Here is a 17,500-nt window from a genome sequence, read left to right as displayed (position 1 = left end):
AATCACAATGTTTGCCTAATATTTCAGCATGATTACAAACAGCAACTGGAAAAATCAATGGGCAGGAGTCCTAGTCCAGCTCGCCACACAAAGGCCATCACACAAAGAGGAGAGCACTCACACACACACAAGCCACACAACACCACTCCAATTTCAACTACACAAAGCTCCGCTTTCACATTCAGGACAAACTGTGAAGTGCTTCCATAAGTGGCCACACAAACACACACACACACACACATGCACACTTATCCCCTGTACCCAGCTAGAATAACCCAAAGATCCGGCCGAGACGCCTCTGGATTGAGAACACACCCTGATGGCGTACACACTGGGCCTGAGCGCCGAGTCCAAAACATAACCTCCCCTTCATTTCCTTAATGTTCATTCCCACAATCAGGTCATATTTGCGGGAACATTTGTTAGCTGTAAAACAAATATACAAGTCGGCTTTATAAGGTGGTGTTAATTGCCACATCTGTTGCTATTAAAACAATCAAACGACAGAGCTTCCAATATTTATAGCCCAGCAGAGGATTAGGGGGGAGAAAAAAATCCCAGCTTCTAGGTGGCCCGGCGAGTGGTGTTTAAGAAACGCCTGGATCACAGAATATCATGTCGTGCCCAAATGTGCCCTCTGAGAGTACTGTTGGTGTACGGCTTCTCTTTCCAGGAAGGGAAGGAGTGGGGGGGGGGGGGGGGGGGGGGGGGGGGGTTGGGAGGAGTGGGGGGTGGGGTGGGGGGGGGCTTCTGGGGGGTAAAGGGGGAAATGGCAAGGCCTGTGGGCTGGGAGGTCAGATCGTTTGTGCAGTTTGGAGGCGGCTGTTGAGCTGATCTTTCCTGTGCTGTGCTGGGCTACTGCAGCCAGAAACAGGTGCCTGGTGCCCCGCTCCACACCGGCCTGTGCTCTGCTCACTTGCCTCAGACAACAATGCCGCCTGGGGAAGAAGTGTGTGTGTGTGTGTGTGTGTGTGTGTGTGTGTGTGGCACTGGTGTGAGGAGACCCCCCAGCTTGTGTGTGTGTGTTTATGTGTGGCAGGACAGGCCATATCAACTAGTAAATTAGACCCCACAGTTTCTCTTGGTGAAGTAACAGCTTGTGTCTGTGGTTAGCGTCTGTAGTCCGTAAGTCTTTTAGGGGGTGAATGGCCTCTCACAGCCCACTCACTCACTCCACCTGGGTGTTAGAGTGGCATGCAGACAGTCCCTATCAGCAGCCACAGCCAGGCCACAGCCGAGGGGTTTCCTCCCGGGACTGTGTGTGTGTGTGTGTGTGTGTGTGTGTGTGTGTGTGTGTGTGTGTGTGTGTGTGTGTGTGTGTGTGTGTGTGTGTGTGTGAGAGAGAGAGAGAGAGGAAAGAGAGATAGAGCAAGAGAAAGTGTGTTTATATGTGAGTGTATATGCATGTGTGTGTTCTAGCCTTTTTCTTTACAGTCAACTGTACAGTTCTAACTGTATGTGAGTGGGACTACAGCGCTTTCCCCACCAAAGCTGTGGAAACACGGCGTCAGGGTTTATGTGTATGAGAGATGAGAGGTGAGTTGAGCTGAGTGCTTCAGCGTGTGTGTGTGTGTGTGTGTGTGTGTGTGTGTGTGTAGGAGTTGAGCTCAATGTTTGGAGCAGGAGGCACACAGTAAGGGGTGGAGGTGAGAAGTGTGAACTTGGGGAAGTGGCATGTCACACCGTGTTATGCTCAGTCCTCAGGGTGTGAAGGAGCACAGTAGAGACCTACACACACACACACACACACACACACACACACACACACACACACACACACACACACACACACACACACACACACACACACGCAGAGGTGTGTTGTGTGAGGCATGAAGTCAACTCGTCTCACAGGCTGGAACCCTTTAAATCACACGGTAACCCACAGCTACGTGGCACAGGACTCAAGCCTTTGTTTTCCAGCAGAGCCTCCAGCATTGGCCTGTGATATCCGTCAGGTGAGAGCGAGAGAGCGAGAGAGCGAACGAGGGATTGAGGAGTGTGGGCAAGATAGAAAAAGTGAAGAAGTGAGGGAGAGAGCACTCCTGACCGGGGAGTAATGAGACGGCAGGAGAAAACTGAGGAGCAATTCACTGAATCTGACAAAAAGTGACAAGAATTACAAATCACAAACTGTACCTTTCATTAACCCACCCAACACACACACACACACACACACACACACACACACACACACACACACACACACACACACACACACACAGTAACTGTGTGCTGAAGGGTCTGCATATTAGCATGCATAGCGTCATGGAGGCCAGGCAGGGCTGTTTGCTCCCGTCTGGGCTGCTGTGTTTTGACACGGCCGTTTCAACACCGCGCAGCAATATTTGCTAATGTGGCGGGTGAGCAGGGACCACAGGAGTCAGAGCGCACACACACACACACACACACACACACACACACACACACACACACACACACACACACACACACACAGGCTCTCTCTCGCACACAAACACACACAGGCTCTCTCTCGCACACACACACGCAGAGGCTTTTACATACACACACAGAAATACTTACTTACCATCACACTCACACATTTATAATCATACTCAAATATGGACACATAGACACACACACGCATACCCATTATCACACTCCCATATAAACATACACACACAAGCAGGAACACACACACACATGCCTATACACATCCCCCTCTCTTTCATACACACACACACACACACACACTAATGGCACGTTGCAATGTGAGTGGAGGTGATGGATCTCAGAGCTGAGTTTCTGGTGTGCTGGCCACAGGGAGAGCCTTGCTTTATGACTGCCCCTCACTGCCATGGCAGCGGTCAGGCCCGAAAACAGGAAAGCGTCGACACGGGGGCCAAAGCTACTGGACAGCAAGGAGGACGGTGGGAGAAGAGGAGAGGAGGAGAAGGGGGGGTAAAGGGGAGTCATGAGAATCGTTTTCATTTCAATAACGCCGATTCCTTGGGGTCCGACGGGTTCCCAAGCTAGCTAGTGACCGACGAAACCTGGCAGGCGGCCCCTGCATCCCAACATGCAGAAGGTGCTGCGGGAGACTCCAACATGACCACTGCTCTGACCTCCTCCCTCTCCCACTCTTTCCCCAACCCGCGTCCCCCTCACAATGAACAACTCTGGCAGGTTCTCAGCCTGTTAACCCCCCCCCCCCCCCCACACCCCACTCTTCAGTGCTGCGATAAAGCTTTGGGCCTCGACTAAAACACCGCTCCAGAAACCTCTGTGACCCCACCCCCCACCCCCCATCCTCTCCTCATCTCAATCAGGAAGGGGAGGGGTGAGGGGGTGGTGTGTGTGTGTGTGTGTGTGTGTGTGTGTGTGTGGGGGGGGTGGGGGTTATATTTTTAGTTGATGGGGAACGAATCTGGAATCCTGGCCGGGGACTGTGTGATTTTTGGGCCCGCTCCTTGTCAAAACACAGAGTGGAAAGCGTCGGCGAGCCAAACAGGCCGTTAAACTTTTGTGCTTGTTTAAGCTCCCGGCGTCATAAAAAAATGACAGCCCGGGTAATTACGATACTCGGCGGAGGAGCGGAGCGCCGGGCCCGGCGCGCTGGAGAGGTCCACCTCGTGAGCGGGACGGAACCGGGGGCCCGTTGGGCGCGAGCTCTCCGGCTCGTGGGAACGAGCTTGAAGTCCATTTGGATGAGATGGCGTAAAAAATCGGGTGAAGTATGTGTGTGTGTGCTTTGTATCGGCAAGCCGTTGATGGACAAGTGATGTTTGGGGTCAGATAGATTTCACTGAGGGATTTTATAACACTTAGCCGTTTAAAAGCACTGCGTGGTTCTGCTGTTGTTAGGCCAGCTCTGTCCAGCTCCCACTCTGCCCTCTCTCTCTCTCTCGTGTGCGCTCGTGTTTGGTTGCTGAGAGCGCTTCCTGCCGGAATGACCTCATGACTGCGGCCGAGAGGACTGGAGCAGGACTCCCTGAGGTCTCGTCTCGGAGACTTTAATGGCGACACAGATCACGGGGTTCATGAGGCTCGGAGCTGGCGGAAGTTCAGCTTAGCTCAGCGCGCCCTGCCATGGACGAACATGTCCATCTTTCATACAATCATCATCCACACCATCAGTGCTGACCAGGAGGACCAGGAACACGTCCGCAAGACATCATGAGGTCTGATTGGGGACCCAACTGGACCCAACTGGATCCCTACCAGATTAGGCTCAGATTACAGCCAGATGTGGACCAGAACAGGGTCATATGAGGGTCATATGAGGGTCAGAGTTCAACCAGCATCTCCTCTCCTCCACCATCCAACTTCACACTCACCCCAACTAGCCCCATTACCTGCTGGCCATGTTCCACTCCAGCGCGGGATTCTGGGAGTTCCTCTCCCCCTCGGCGGGCGAGCCTCCTTTCCCCGCGTCCTTCTCGGGCCGGAGCTGCTCCCAGCGTGCCGTGCCGATGTTGATGGACTGCAGGTCCACCTGGTACTGCCGGTCCTCCACCTCAGAGCCCGGGTCTCGCAGGATGCCCAGGTTCATAGCTCTCCTGATGGGGAGAGAAGAGAAGGTCAGAGAAGGTCAGTGGGAAGGTCACTGGGATTAATACAGAAACTGTGGGAGAGAGAGAAAAAGAGAGACACATGCAAGAGAGAGAGAGAGAGAGAGAGAGAGAGAGAGAGAGAGAGAGAGAGAGGCGGCTGGGTGAATGGATAAGGATAGGAAGAAAGGTGGAAGTGTGGGGGTGGACTGGGGCTATGTGGGGTGTCCAGGGGGTGTGATACTGCCTTTTGAAACCCACACTAATAGCAGCCCTGGTCCGCGCGCGTCCAACAATGCTTTATCCAAGGAGCCCAAAAGCACTTGAGGGAGCTGGGGAGGAACAATGAGTCTTTATGGAGCGAGCGAGGGCCAATGCCTCTCAGCACAAGCTGTTCTGCAGAGACAACTCCCTCCTGAGCCACAGTGTTTGCTTCCATCTTAACCAAAACACGGCTGCCACAGATCGCGAGGGCAATTGTATTAGTGAAATTATGCTGTCAAAATCTCCTCACACGGACAAACAAACACACGCGCGCACATATACACACACACAAGTCTCTTCTGAGCTGTGCTCTCCCACTGTTTGGCTTTGGGAAAGAACACAGGGTGGGTACTATCTCTACCTATTGTAATCAGAATCCGCCTGAGGGGTCAGTTTGTTCTTGATTTCAGTGAGGGCACCATTAGGGGATCTGGGGGCCGCTAAAGAGACAGTAAAGATTAGACAAGGAAATTGGGATTTCCAGGAAAATGGGCTAATAGATCATTGGATTGCTGCTGACCGTAGCACTCTCCCTCTCTTTCTCTCTTTCTTTCTCTCTCTCTCTCTCTCTCTCTCTCTCACACACACTCACACACACACACACACACACACAACACACACACACACACACACACACACACACACACACACACACACAGAGAATGCTGTGGCAGCAGTAGAGCCTACACACCTCCTTCTAGAGGCCCGATGGGCAGTTCAGCTGTCACTACCAATAGCGTCTGAGTCACAGCGGCCGTGCTTCTGACACAGAGCCCTAACTGCCCGGCACGCTGCTGCAAACAGACAGAGACACATCTAGGGAGAGAGAGAAAAGAAAGAGAGAGGGAGGAAGAGAGAGAGGGAGGAAGAGAGAGATGGAGAAAGAGAAAGAGAGAGAGGGAGAAAGAGAGAGAGGGAGGAAGAGAGAGAGGGAGGAAGAAGGCCTGTGAGAAAGGCGCATTCATGGGGTGCTGCCGGGTTCAGAGAACGGCCAGCTCACCCAGGATCGGTGCAGCCCGAGGCCCACAGAGGCTGACCACAGAAGGCCAAAGGGAGGGGAGGGGGGGCTACTGCAGCAGCTCTGAGTCAGGCCCAGGCCTCAGAGGAAGGTCAGGGGGGGGGGAGTCCTGGGGGCACAGCAGGGGACAGGATAAACTCCACCGCCTTCAGTTGGTACCTCAGGCTTGCCGTTACGCCACCTTGAGTTTGGCTGTAAACACTGCTTAAATCAACGGGACAGTAGCGTAGCCTGAAAACGCTCAGTCAAGACCAGTGCGCACACACACACCCACACTCACCCAAACACACACACACACACACTCACACAAACACACACACACACACTCACACACACACACTCACACAAACACTCTGTCTTTCTCAGAAAACACACGCAGTTGAGAAAGCATTATGTCCCACAGTGCATCAGCTCGGGGAATTCGCACATGAGCTTGCGAGCGAGCAGGAGAGCGCAGCCTTCGAAAAACAATGATGTCATGCACTGCGCTGCAGCGAGAGACAAGATCCCACTGAATTTGCGAATCAAATCTTACATCTGCACATGACATCAGCACTCGCCCCGCTTATGATATGTTTATTTGTCCTGGTGAATTCAGAATGCCGGCTTAAACAGAATAAATAAGGGCTTTAAAACGACAACAGATGTTGTGACAACATGAGTTTTATTTGTTTTGCCAATGTCAATGGCAATTTTCTTATACACTTTCCTCATTTAGCAACTCAAGTCGGGCTATTACCACATCTAAACGACAACGAGCTCCGAACGGCAAAACAATGGGGAGGGGGAGATCCGAGGTGTGCAACTGAATTTACCCCCAATTGTTGACATACAAACAGAAAACGAAAAACACAACTCCAATCAGTGCTTTGGAAAAGATAACTTTCCCTCCATCCTATCTAAACGATGGGCTTTGGGGCAGCAGCTTTGTAATGTTTGGGTGGGATCGCGTCAACCTGGGCTGTGAGTGCTCGTCCTCTGGTAACAGTAGAGCTCCCTTGGTTCCTTCTATGACTTTTAACGTTAAACAAACCACAGTTACCTCATAAGAAGGGGGGGGGGGTGGGGTGTGCTGTTTTTCATAAGGGCGAAACCCATCAGTGAGTCCCTGTGTAATTCGCCAGATTCTGAGGCTCAGGGTCATCACAGATGACATAAATAAATATGATAAACATTTATCTTGTGCGCGCTGCGGCCAGTGGAAGTGGCGTGACTTAATATCAGAGGACATATTTCAGGCCGTCTGAAGAAACACATGAGCCAGGGATTTGACAAATGAAGGGGGGGGGGGGGGGGGGGGGGGGGGGGGGTAGCATTCCCCTCTGGGGTGTGCTAATAATTGAAGCCAGACTTGCTTGTTGTACATGCGGGGGTGAAAGTGAAGAAACGAGGGAGTGCAGAGGGGGAAAAAGAACGGAAAAAAAAGAAAAACAGGCGGCTTTGACATGTTTGATCGGTCATGTAAAGACCACACCACTCGGCTGGGGCGGAGCCGTGGAGAATGCCGCTCTGCAGAGGTGGGGAGAAGGCAAGGCTGGACATGGCCTGGACCAGAGGTACTGTAGAAGCACACACAGTTAAACAAACACACAGACACACCAGCACACATACACATACGCATACGCATACGCATAGCCTCTACATGCACACACAAACAGACACACATACAAATAAAAAAGGCCAAAAGCTTCTGTTCCTTATCAGTCTAGTGGGGCTACATGCCCTCGAAGGTGCACGTGCCCTGGTGTTCCGCTGTCCCGAGAGTCTTTGAAAAAAGAAAAAAGCTGAAAAAAAATAAGAACCGCTGACAAAACCTACATGACCAGACTACGCTAGTGCTGGGGCCGTCAGAATAAACACACAGTCCACTGCAGGTGGAACAGTCACTGCTGGGTTCCGCCGCCTCAATGATAGGGAACGTTGGAGCAGATATAAAAAGAGAGAGAAAAAATGTGCTAAATGAAAATAACAAGTCATAAATGACACATGCACACACAGATGAGGGAAAGCGAGAGCTGCCTTGCTCCCCTTGTTCCTTCGCCAATCCTTTCAGAATTGCAGGAAAAGACCGCAAAAAAACATTATTTTTACGACAAAATCCTGCTATTTATAAAGACGGATCAAACCCTGGTGCAGGGGAGAGAGCTCTGTTTAGTGGCCCTGGGGCAATTATTTTAGAACATTTTCTCCCTTGACACAATTTTCAGCCAAATTTAACTCCAAAAGGCGAGTTGGAGAATGAGAGAGAATGAGTGAGTGAGTGAGTAGATGAGAGGGTGAGAGAATGTGTGTGTGTTTGAGAGAGAGAGAGAGAGAGAGAGAGAGAGAGAGAGAGAGAGAGAGAGAGAGAGAGAGAGAGATAGAGATAGAGATAGAGATAGAGAGAGAGGAAAAGAAAGGCCACCAGGGCAGATGTGATGTTGAGGGTCGGAGGCGTTCGGGCTGGTCGGGTCTGTGGCTGTGGGGCACACCGGAGGCCCAGCACAGTAGTTTTACGCGATGCCAGCGCATAGAGGCAAACACTTCCTGCCTTACGTTCCCACACACCTTCACAATGAGGCCTTTCTGCACGCCACCGACAACTTATGAAAAAGCCATTTTTAATGAAAGCGATTAAGTGGACTGGGTCTACTACTAGTGTGTGGGGGATTTATGTACAGTCGGGGTTTTTTTTAGTGCGCCGCTGTGCGGTGGGCCCTGGGCTATGTATCTGTCAGGAGCCCTGACCATGCTGCAGGTGAGGGGAACTCGGGGAAGGAGAACAAGCAGCAGATTATTGGCCTGTGGCTTTCAGCCAAGCCCTGCAGCAGAGGATGAGAAATGTCCACATGATGCTAAGAAGGACTTCTATTCAGGCTACATGGAGCATGATCAGGGTTTACACAGAAATCAATTTGGGCTCACTTGCCAATGATCCAGTAGCTAGGAAACTGCACAATCTCATCAAGGGTCAAGAGAAGTGTTATGGGTCACCCTTGGTTGGAGTAGAGTGGGGCAGGAGTGGACGGGGCAGGAGTGGAGTAGGGCAGGAGTGGAGTAGGGCAGGAGTGGAGTAGGGCAGGAGTGGAGTAGGGCAGGAGTGGAGTAGGGCAGGAGTGGAGTAGGGCAGGAGTGGAGTAGGGCAGGAGTGGAGTAGGGCAGGAGTAGAGTGGGGCAGGAGTGGAGTAGGGCAGGAGTGGAGTAGGGCAGGAGTGGAGTAGGGCAGGAGTGGAGTAGGGCAGGGAGGCTTATGAAAGGCCTGGCTGCAGCAGGCGGTTGTGTGAAGGTTAAGCGCGGTTCAAGGTAATAAAAGAAAAGCACGGGCCGATGTGGGGCAGGGCTGCGGGAACTCAGCCGGCCTCTGGCAGGGGTCCTGAAGGGGCATGTGTAATAATGTGGCCCTCAGCTCGGCAGGGGCTCCCTCTCACTGCACTGTGTGTGTGTGTGCGTGTGAGTGAGTGTGTGTGTGTGTGTGTGTGTGTGTGTGTGTGTGTGTGTGTGTGTGTGTGTGTGTGTGTGTGTGTGCCACAGGGGCAGGAAACGCTGGGGTAATACCAGCTCGCTGGCTTCTGGATCTCGTCACTACCCGAAGCTGCAATCTGAGCCTGCATGCTGGACCTGTTTCCCACTCCATTTCCCCTACAATTACATGCAGTACTTGTCTGCTTACATGTACCATAGCCCCCAGTGAGTGTGTGTACTGCATGTGTGTGTGTGAGTGTATGTGTGTGTGTGTGTGTATGTGTGTGTGAGTGTGTCCCTTTCCTGTGCTCCTTCATGAACATGCATGGGTAGACATTAGTTTTTTAGTCAAGGTAAATTACATGTGTGCAGAGCCACATCATGTTTTTCAGAGCCTCTCCGGGCCCTCCGTCCTCTGCAGGGCCACAAGACAAATAGTGCTTTCTCTGGATTTGTTTTAAGCCTCAGCTAGGCCACTTTACACACACACACACACACACACACACACACTCTGTTGAGGCTTGCATGAGGCTAAGCTGTTTGCAGAAATCCTCACTTTTTTATCAAAATACCCAGATGTAACATGCACTTTTGATGAAAAATGTCATAAAAATGGTTTAAATAAAAATATGATTAAAGGAAACGATGCATGCAACAGCTGCAATAAACAGAAATGAATTAAAGGAAAAGAAAAAAAAACTGAGAAGCTTAATCTTGGACTGCGTGGTTCCTCTGCACTCAGCAAGACCAGTCGCCAACACCCCCCTTCCACCCACCCAACTGCCTTTGGCTCTGGAACACCAAGCTACACCCCCCCCCCCCCCACCCCCGCTTAGAGTAACACACACTCACTCACGCTCCCCCCCCCCCTTTCCAAACCAGCCTCTGTCTGTGGGGAATTCACACACACATTATGATTCATGAAACTTGCAATTACCTAGTAAGTTAAGAACCCAGACTGACGGTGGTCCACTCCAAATTGCCTGCGCTCTGCGACTTCTGGGTAACTACCCGGCCAAGATTTATTGCTCAAGTCAACTCCAATTGCATTTAATTTGCATCCGAAATTATAGTAATTAGGGCTGTGAATTAGGGCGGTGAGAAGCCATTCGGACGTGACGGGAAAGCCGTGATGCGACGCGGAGGGCGCGCGTCAGCAGATTTCAGGCCCAGGGCGGCCATTTTGTGGTGCCTCTGACAGGTAATGCCACAGAGATTTAGCGGCGGCCTTCTCTGAGAGTTTGGAAACGGGCTGCTACAAACTGCCTGCTGGGTGAAGCCAAGAGATGAGTGTGGGGCTCAGCCCTATCAGCTCTTCTGCTTCCTGGAAGGAGGATTATGGGAAGATACTCCACCAAGAGCTACTGTTTAGATGACTACAACAGGAGCGTGAGAGAGGACAATCTGATTCACTACGTATCATGAACTCTGCAGCAGTTTGGAGCAGAAGAGAACAATAGAACGCCAGCCACACATAGCAGTTTCAGATGCCATCAGCTACATGAGCATTTAAAAGCAGCACTGCACAGGCTGAAGCTGAAACGGAGGGAAACCAAACAACTTAATGATTGTCATAGTTCTGTGTATGCGGTGTAAAGGTCATAGTTCTGTGTATGCGGTGTAAAGGTCATAGTTCTGTGTATGCGGTGTAAAGGTCATAGTTCTGTGTATGCGGTGTAAAGGTCATAGTTCTGTGTATGCGGTGTAAAGGTCATAGTTCTGTGTATGCGGTGTAAAGGTCATAGCAGACACAGAGCCACCTACAGTATACGTCTTCCTGTGGCCTCAGAGTGATCCTTTGTGGAGAACTGGCGTGGTGTGAAAAACGGCAGCATCGTACGGTCAGCTTAGTCTTCAAACTGGGCTCTGGGCCGCCCACACTGACCGACAAGAGAAAATGTTCGCACCTCCTCATCCATCATGCCGTCTCCTCTCTGCCAGCTTGCGTCACGGAGCCCGCATCTGCAGGGCTGCTATCCATAAACATGATAAAGAGTTGAAAAACACCCACAAACCCCTGCATCATCCTGTCATATTAACAAAATATCTTGGGGGCAAGAATTACCTTTTTATATGCAAAGAGGGGATCAAATATAGCCAACAGCTTACAGACAGGGGTGGCGGTGGGGGATCTGGCCTCATTCAACGCTTGATAACTATAACACAGTGAGTGGGAAGTCTGGAGGAGATATCGGAGGGGTAAAATAGAGGCTTTTGTTTACAAAGGCCTAGTGTATACTGAGAAGTCGCTGTTTGCACTTTGATTTCAACATCTTAATTGCCAAAGCCATTTATCTCTCAGGCAGTTTACATGTCAGAGTGCGGAGCTTATAAACACGGCGTGCCGGGGGTTGCTGCCGCGCCGCGCTGCGCCGTGCCGAGGACGCCAGTGTGTGTGTGTGTGTGTGTGTGTGTGTGTGTGTGATCGGCAACGCTGCCACAACACTGTGTGTGGCAAAGAAGAGCCCCCCCCCCCCACCCCCCTGCTCTATTATGGCGAATTTACAATCATCACTTCGTCAGAAAGATCACAAGCTGTTCTTTTGTTGCAACAACACTGTGACGTAACCCAACTACGTCCGAACGCGGTGACTCTCGCTCACTCGCTGAACCGGGAGGCCTCAGGGGTCAGCGGTGCCACCGCTGGTGGCGTCTTCGCGGTCAACCCCGGTGGCCAACCCAAACACGCCGCCTGGACTGATAAGGAGCGTCGGGGGGCAGATAGCCTCGGTGAGACGCTCTCTCCCCTAATGGCCGGGCGAGCACTCAGGGCCTGTTTACAGTGGAGCGCCGCTTGGTTTACATACTGCGGCGAGGCACGGCGTGAAGGCAGCCACATGCTATCTGCATTATCCCCCCGTCGGGCCGGCTCGCTCCTGCTCCGCCGCTGCTCGACCCGCACGGCTCCGCCTGAGGTCTGGATCGCACATGGCGCCCTGTCCAGATGGGGCCAGGTAGCGCCCGAGCCAAGGCCTCTCCGGTGTAATCTGCAGAGCAAGCCCAAAGAACGATGCTGGCATGGGGGGGGAGGGGGGGGGGGACTGAGAAACTGAGCTGGGAAACTGAGCTGGATTTCTGCACAGGCCATGGATGCCGCCATTGCAGCGAGAGTGGGGAGACGACGGAGACAGTGCTATTTGAACCATTAGATTTCCACAAGTGCTGTTTCATTTACATTTACTTGTAACTATATACATTTATACGTGGCCCCAGGAAAATCGAGTCCAAGGCCGAGCTGTGCCTTGCTCTGGTTATACCGTTTCCAGGGTAAAGTACTATTTACTCTGTCAGTGTTTATGCATCCACTCCTGATGAGGTTCCCTTGGCGACAAATTTCAACAAAATGTTTCCTCTTACATAGTCCACCGCAGGATTTTCTCCCTTTAAAAAAACAAAAACAAAAGGGTGTCACTCCTCCCATCTTTCATTATAGAACGAAAGAGGGAGAGAGACACAGACACAAATAGAAAGAGAGAGAGAGAGGGATCTGATCTGATTCTATTTCTCTAAGCGGGTCCGGGAAGGATTTCAGCGACCTTGGTTGACGGGGAAGTGTGAAGGCAAGGCGTCTTGACTTCCTCCTCCTTGGCCCGATTTAAACCAGAACCCCCCCCCCCCCCCCACACACACACACACACACCCTGAGCTGCGCTTTGGGTCTGATGTAATCCCAGCGCCATCCTAATTGAGGAGGGCTTATCTTTAATTAATCTCTAAACACATGCATGGAATAGATTATTCATAACTGGCGGTAATAGGAACCATGGCGAGAAGGGGAGGGGAAGATGTCTGGCCCGCTCTGTGATACAGTCATTTCCATCAAGCCAGAGTGAGGCGGGCACATACCTCAACGCCACTTAAACTGTAATTAAAGGAAAATAATCCTCTCCTCTCTCACGACTGGGGCACGGCGCTGTGAAGCTGAGGGTGCCCTGCCAAACGCACCGGCCTGATCCTGGCTTGACTGGCACTTGGCGCCGCGGGGCGCCCCTTCGGCACACCGGGCGTCCAGAGCACGCGGGAGGGCAAGATACTACGCCATATCGGACTCCGGCTTCACGGGGAGTGACGTGCCATATCAGAACAGGGAGAGAGGGAGAGAGGGAGAGAGAGGAAAACAAAGGGTTCTTTTGCAGCTGCGCGTCACATGTGCATCTAAATGGCTGGGTCGGATCCAGCTTATCCAAACAGGGTCCTTAAAAAGCAGTGGGAAGCAGGCTGATCTGGGCCAGTCATCAGCGCACCAGGGCCATTGCTCTGACTGCATGAGCTTCTCATGAGCTTCAGCCCACAGGCTGACACAACTCTTACTTCAACTCTCCCATCATTCCTCTAATCAGGGTGATAATACCAACAGGTCAACAGCCAATGCTCCTGATTTACTCTGCTAGCAAATGAGCTCTGAGTGTGTGTGTGTGTGTGTGTGTGTGTGTGTGTGTGTGTGTGTGTGTGTGTGTGTGTGTGTGTGTGTGTGTGTGTGTGTGTGTGTGTGTGTGTGTGTCTGTGTATGCGCGCACAGGGGAGAAGGAGTGAGTTTTATGGCGTTGTAAAATTAGTACCAATTTATGGCTCTGACATTGAAGAGGCACTACTGTTTTCTTTTTTCCCCATCTTCGTCTTCCTAACCCCTTTATAATTGATTAAGTGCTTCAATATTGACCTGCACTTATACAATCTGCTTCACGTTAGCATCTTGTAAGCGAGCGCATGTGCATACACACACAGACACACACACACACACACACACACACATAAACACACACACACACACACACACACACACACACACAAACACACACACACACACACACACACACACACACACACACACACCCACACACACACACACACACACACACTTGTACTTTAAAGATGTCCTGGGAAGTAATGTTTCTGCCGAAGCAGAGTGAAATCCTTGGCAGGGATTCACAGCGACTGATTAGGGGTGCGTTTTATGTCAATTATTTAATTCTGACAAATGTTTAAAGAAGCGAGATTACATGTCAGGGATTTATCCTGGTTGGGATATAAATGGTGGCTTTTTCCTAAACAACGCTGAGTGGAATGATGGCCACATTTGATTGGGCTAACTAAGACTACAGGTTGAGCAGTCAAACTGCGCAAACATGTAATCAGATCGCTGAAACAGTAGGGCTTTTCCTCCACTGTGTTCCCTGACCTTAAACAACATTTCAAACTGAGTCAAATTTCCGTCCCATAAACAAAGGACTAAATCAAACATAATACAACGAATCGGTTCTGGAAGTGGCCGCATAATGGAATTAAGAACTTATGTTCAAAACGCAGGGAAAGTTTCCTTCCCTTTTTATTTTCTCCCCCCTCTCCCTGCTGGCTCCAAAATATGGGACAGTTTTGCTGTCCACGACAACAGGGCTATAACCACTTTCTCATGAGATAATGTCCAAATAAATCTATGTCAGCAAGGAAAATGGAGTCGCGTAATTAAAATGATCTGTGCCACAGATGCTTCCTACACCATCTAATTCTCCCTCTGTGGAAGGCGCTCGGGTGGAGTGTTTGTTATTTGGTGGGGCATCTCGAACGGTTTTGAGACTTCTCGGAGAATTTTCACAAAGTGACTTTTTTTTTTTTTTTTCGAAATGGAGGGATTTCTCCAGCGGCCTCTCGTCGAAAAATGGAAACTTCTCATCTGCAGCCCCACATGGTTGACATGTGGCCTTCGACAGTGGTGCTGTGTGTGTGTGTGTGTGCTGTGTGTGTGTGTGTGTGTTGAAGGGGGGGGGGGGGGGGGGGGGGGGGGGGGGTTGGACAGACAGTAGAGGAAACAAGGGAGTGAAGTGCTGCAGAGATGAAAGAGACAGCTCAGCCACACAGAGAGGAGGAGGACTGGGGGGGGGGGGGGGGGGGTGCCCAAGGAGGTGGTGGTTGTGGGTGAAGTGATTCTCAGGGGCTACCTCCCCTCCCACGCACTGACACAAGGAGAGGCCCAAGGAGCTCTGGCTCTAGTGGACTCTGTGGGTGTAGTGACGCTAAGGGGCTACTCAGGGGCTACCTTCCTCCCACACGCATTATGACTGGACACACGCAGACACACACACACACACACACACACAAACACACTCACACACCCCACTTTAACCACCTCCAGTGTCAGACACACAACATCCCTCTGGATGGAGGGAGGGAGGGGAAAGATGGAGGGAAAGGCTAAAGCAAGTGAGAAAGAGAAAGAGAGAGAGAGAGAGAGGCAGACAGATCAGAGACCCTGACCGTGAGCAAGTTAGGAAAAGAGAAGAGAAACATGCACGCATGCAGTCAAGAGATTGATCAAAAGAGCAGCACCAGAAGGAGCCAGAGAGACCACAATCAGAGAGCACAGGCACACAAGTGGGAGAGGCTAAAAGAAAGCAGAAACAGGGAAAGAGAGAGAGAATGTAAGCGTGTGTGTGTGTGCGTGTGTGTGTGTGTATATACATGTATGTGTGTGTGTGTGCGTGCGTGCGTGCATGTGTGTGTGTGTGTGTGTGCGTGTGTGCGTGTCTAAGGGGTGAGCATCGCTGATCAGTCCCAGTGGCCAATCCTAACCCCCATAATGAACCCATTAGGGCAGCGTCCAGGCCTCCCCGGCTACTCTGGCTGCTGCTGGCGTGGCCGCGGGCGTCCTGTGGCGGAGGAGTGGGGGCCGGAGGAAGCTCCCCGCTGGGCACTCGCGCTCACTGGCTCACTGAAACCGCAGCGCAGAGCAAACACGGCCGTCAAGCCACACCGGCCTCCACCAGCCCACCACCCGCTGCCCACCACTGACAGCAGAGGAAGGGGAGATGCAGGGAGAGAGAGAGAGAGAGAGAGAGAGAGAGAGAGAGAGAGAGAGAGGGAGGAGGGAGGGAGGGATGGGAAAAAAGGGAAGAGAGGCCAAAGGCTTGAATATCAAAAGCACACAGAGGAGCTGAAAATAAAACATCTCAAAGTTGCTGTCGAGCAGCGCCTTGATTCTATTAGCCAAGCGAAGGAGAAAGAGAGAGAGGGAGAGAGAGGGATAGAGAGAGAGAGAGGAGGGGGGAGAGATGGATGGGAGAGAGAGAGAGAGAGGGAGGCAGACAGACGGAGAGCAGGCGTGAGAGAGGGAACAAGAGCAAACCAGTGTGTGTGTGTGTGTGTGTGTGTGTGTGTGTGTGTGAGAGAGAGTGGGAGAATGAGAGAGAATAAAAGAGAGACAAATGAGAGGAACCCCTGTGGGACAGGAAAGCCTGAAGTTTCATCCAGAAGCCAGAAAAAAAAAAAAAGACAGAGAGATTAAAACAAACAGGGTAGTGGCCGCCTAGGGTGAGAGGCCATGATTACTGAGTGAGCGTGTGTGTGTGTGTGTGTGTGTGTGTGTGTGTGTGTGTGTGTGTGTGTGTGTGTGTGTGTGAGAGAGAGTGTTTACGTGGTGAGCTGGTGCTTCTGTTGAACACAACTGCCTCCCCAGTCAGTTAACAGCCCACGTGAAAGGCATTACAGGCGGGGCGCACTTCAAACAGCGCTGCTCAGAGCTGCCTCCCACCCTCACACTCCTGCAGGCAGGACATGCTCTACAACATCCTGTGTCCATCCGCCCATCCACCCACTCGCCACACACACACACACACACACACACACACACACAGCTTGTGTGGGTGAGCTGCATTCTAGGGAAGTAGGAAGAGCCTCAGGGAAAGATGGACAATAACTACACAGGAAGGGGATGGATAAAGTATGGGTGTGTGCGTGTGTGTGGTGTGTGATTTATATGCGATGAGAGTATTGTGCGTGATGAGTGTGAGGAGCATGGTGTGTGTGTGTAATGACTAATGTAGCCGATGACTGAGAGAAGTGTGTGATGGGCACGCCATGAGTGTGTGTGATGAGTTTGTGATGTATGTGAAGAGCGCGATGTGTGTGTGTGTAATGAGTGTGTTTGACGGGCCTGCGATGTGTGCGTTGAGTAGCGTGATGCATGATGTGTACGATGAGTGTGTGACGGCCGGGCCGGGCGTGTTGACTCACGGCCTGCGTGGCGTCGGCTGGGGTAGGCCCTGCTGAGACCCTCGGGGCAGTCAAAATGGCATGCCGCAGGGGAAAAATGAGCTCACGCCTATAAAATGCCTATTTATTCAGAATACGCAATAAGCCAATAAGCTTTTGTTGATGTTTACTGCCTGATTGAATAATGACCAATGAAAAGCTAAACGAGCTTCTCTCCTTTGTGGAGTACAACACTGTTTCTGAGTGACTAATGAATATCAGGCTTCTCTTGTGAGTGGTG

General features: G+C 51.5%; 1 protein-coding gene across 1 annotated transcript in view; it reads right to left on the bottom strand.

The window, feature by feature from the left end:
* LOC121720892 (vacuolar protein sorting-associated protein 13B-like) overlaps window positions 1-17,500 on the bottom strand; it is a 304,282-nt gene that overhangs the window by 71,226 nt on the left and 215,556 nt on the right. The window contains exon 30 of the mRNA XM_042107363.1: window positions 4,317-4,520. Coding sequence (XP_041963297.1) covers window positions 4,317-4,520 — 204 coding nt within the window. The remainder of the gene's footprint in view (window positions 1-4,316; window positions 4,521-17,500) is intronic.

This window comes from Alosa sapidissima, chromosome 10 (assembly GCF_018492685.1).
Source record: "Alosa sapidissima isolate fAloSap1 chromosome 10, fAloSap1.pri, whole genome shotgun sequence".
Classification (NCBI taxonomy): domain Eukaryota; kingdom Metazoa; phylum Chordata; class Actinopteri; order Clupeiformes; family Clupeidae; genus Alosa; species Alosa sapidissima.
Note: the sequence above shows the minus strand (reverse complement) of the source record. Positions and strands in the feature narration are given on the sequence as shown.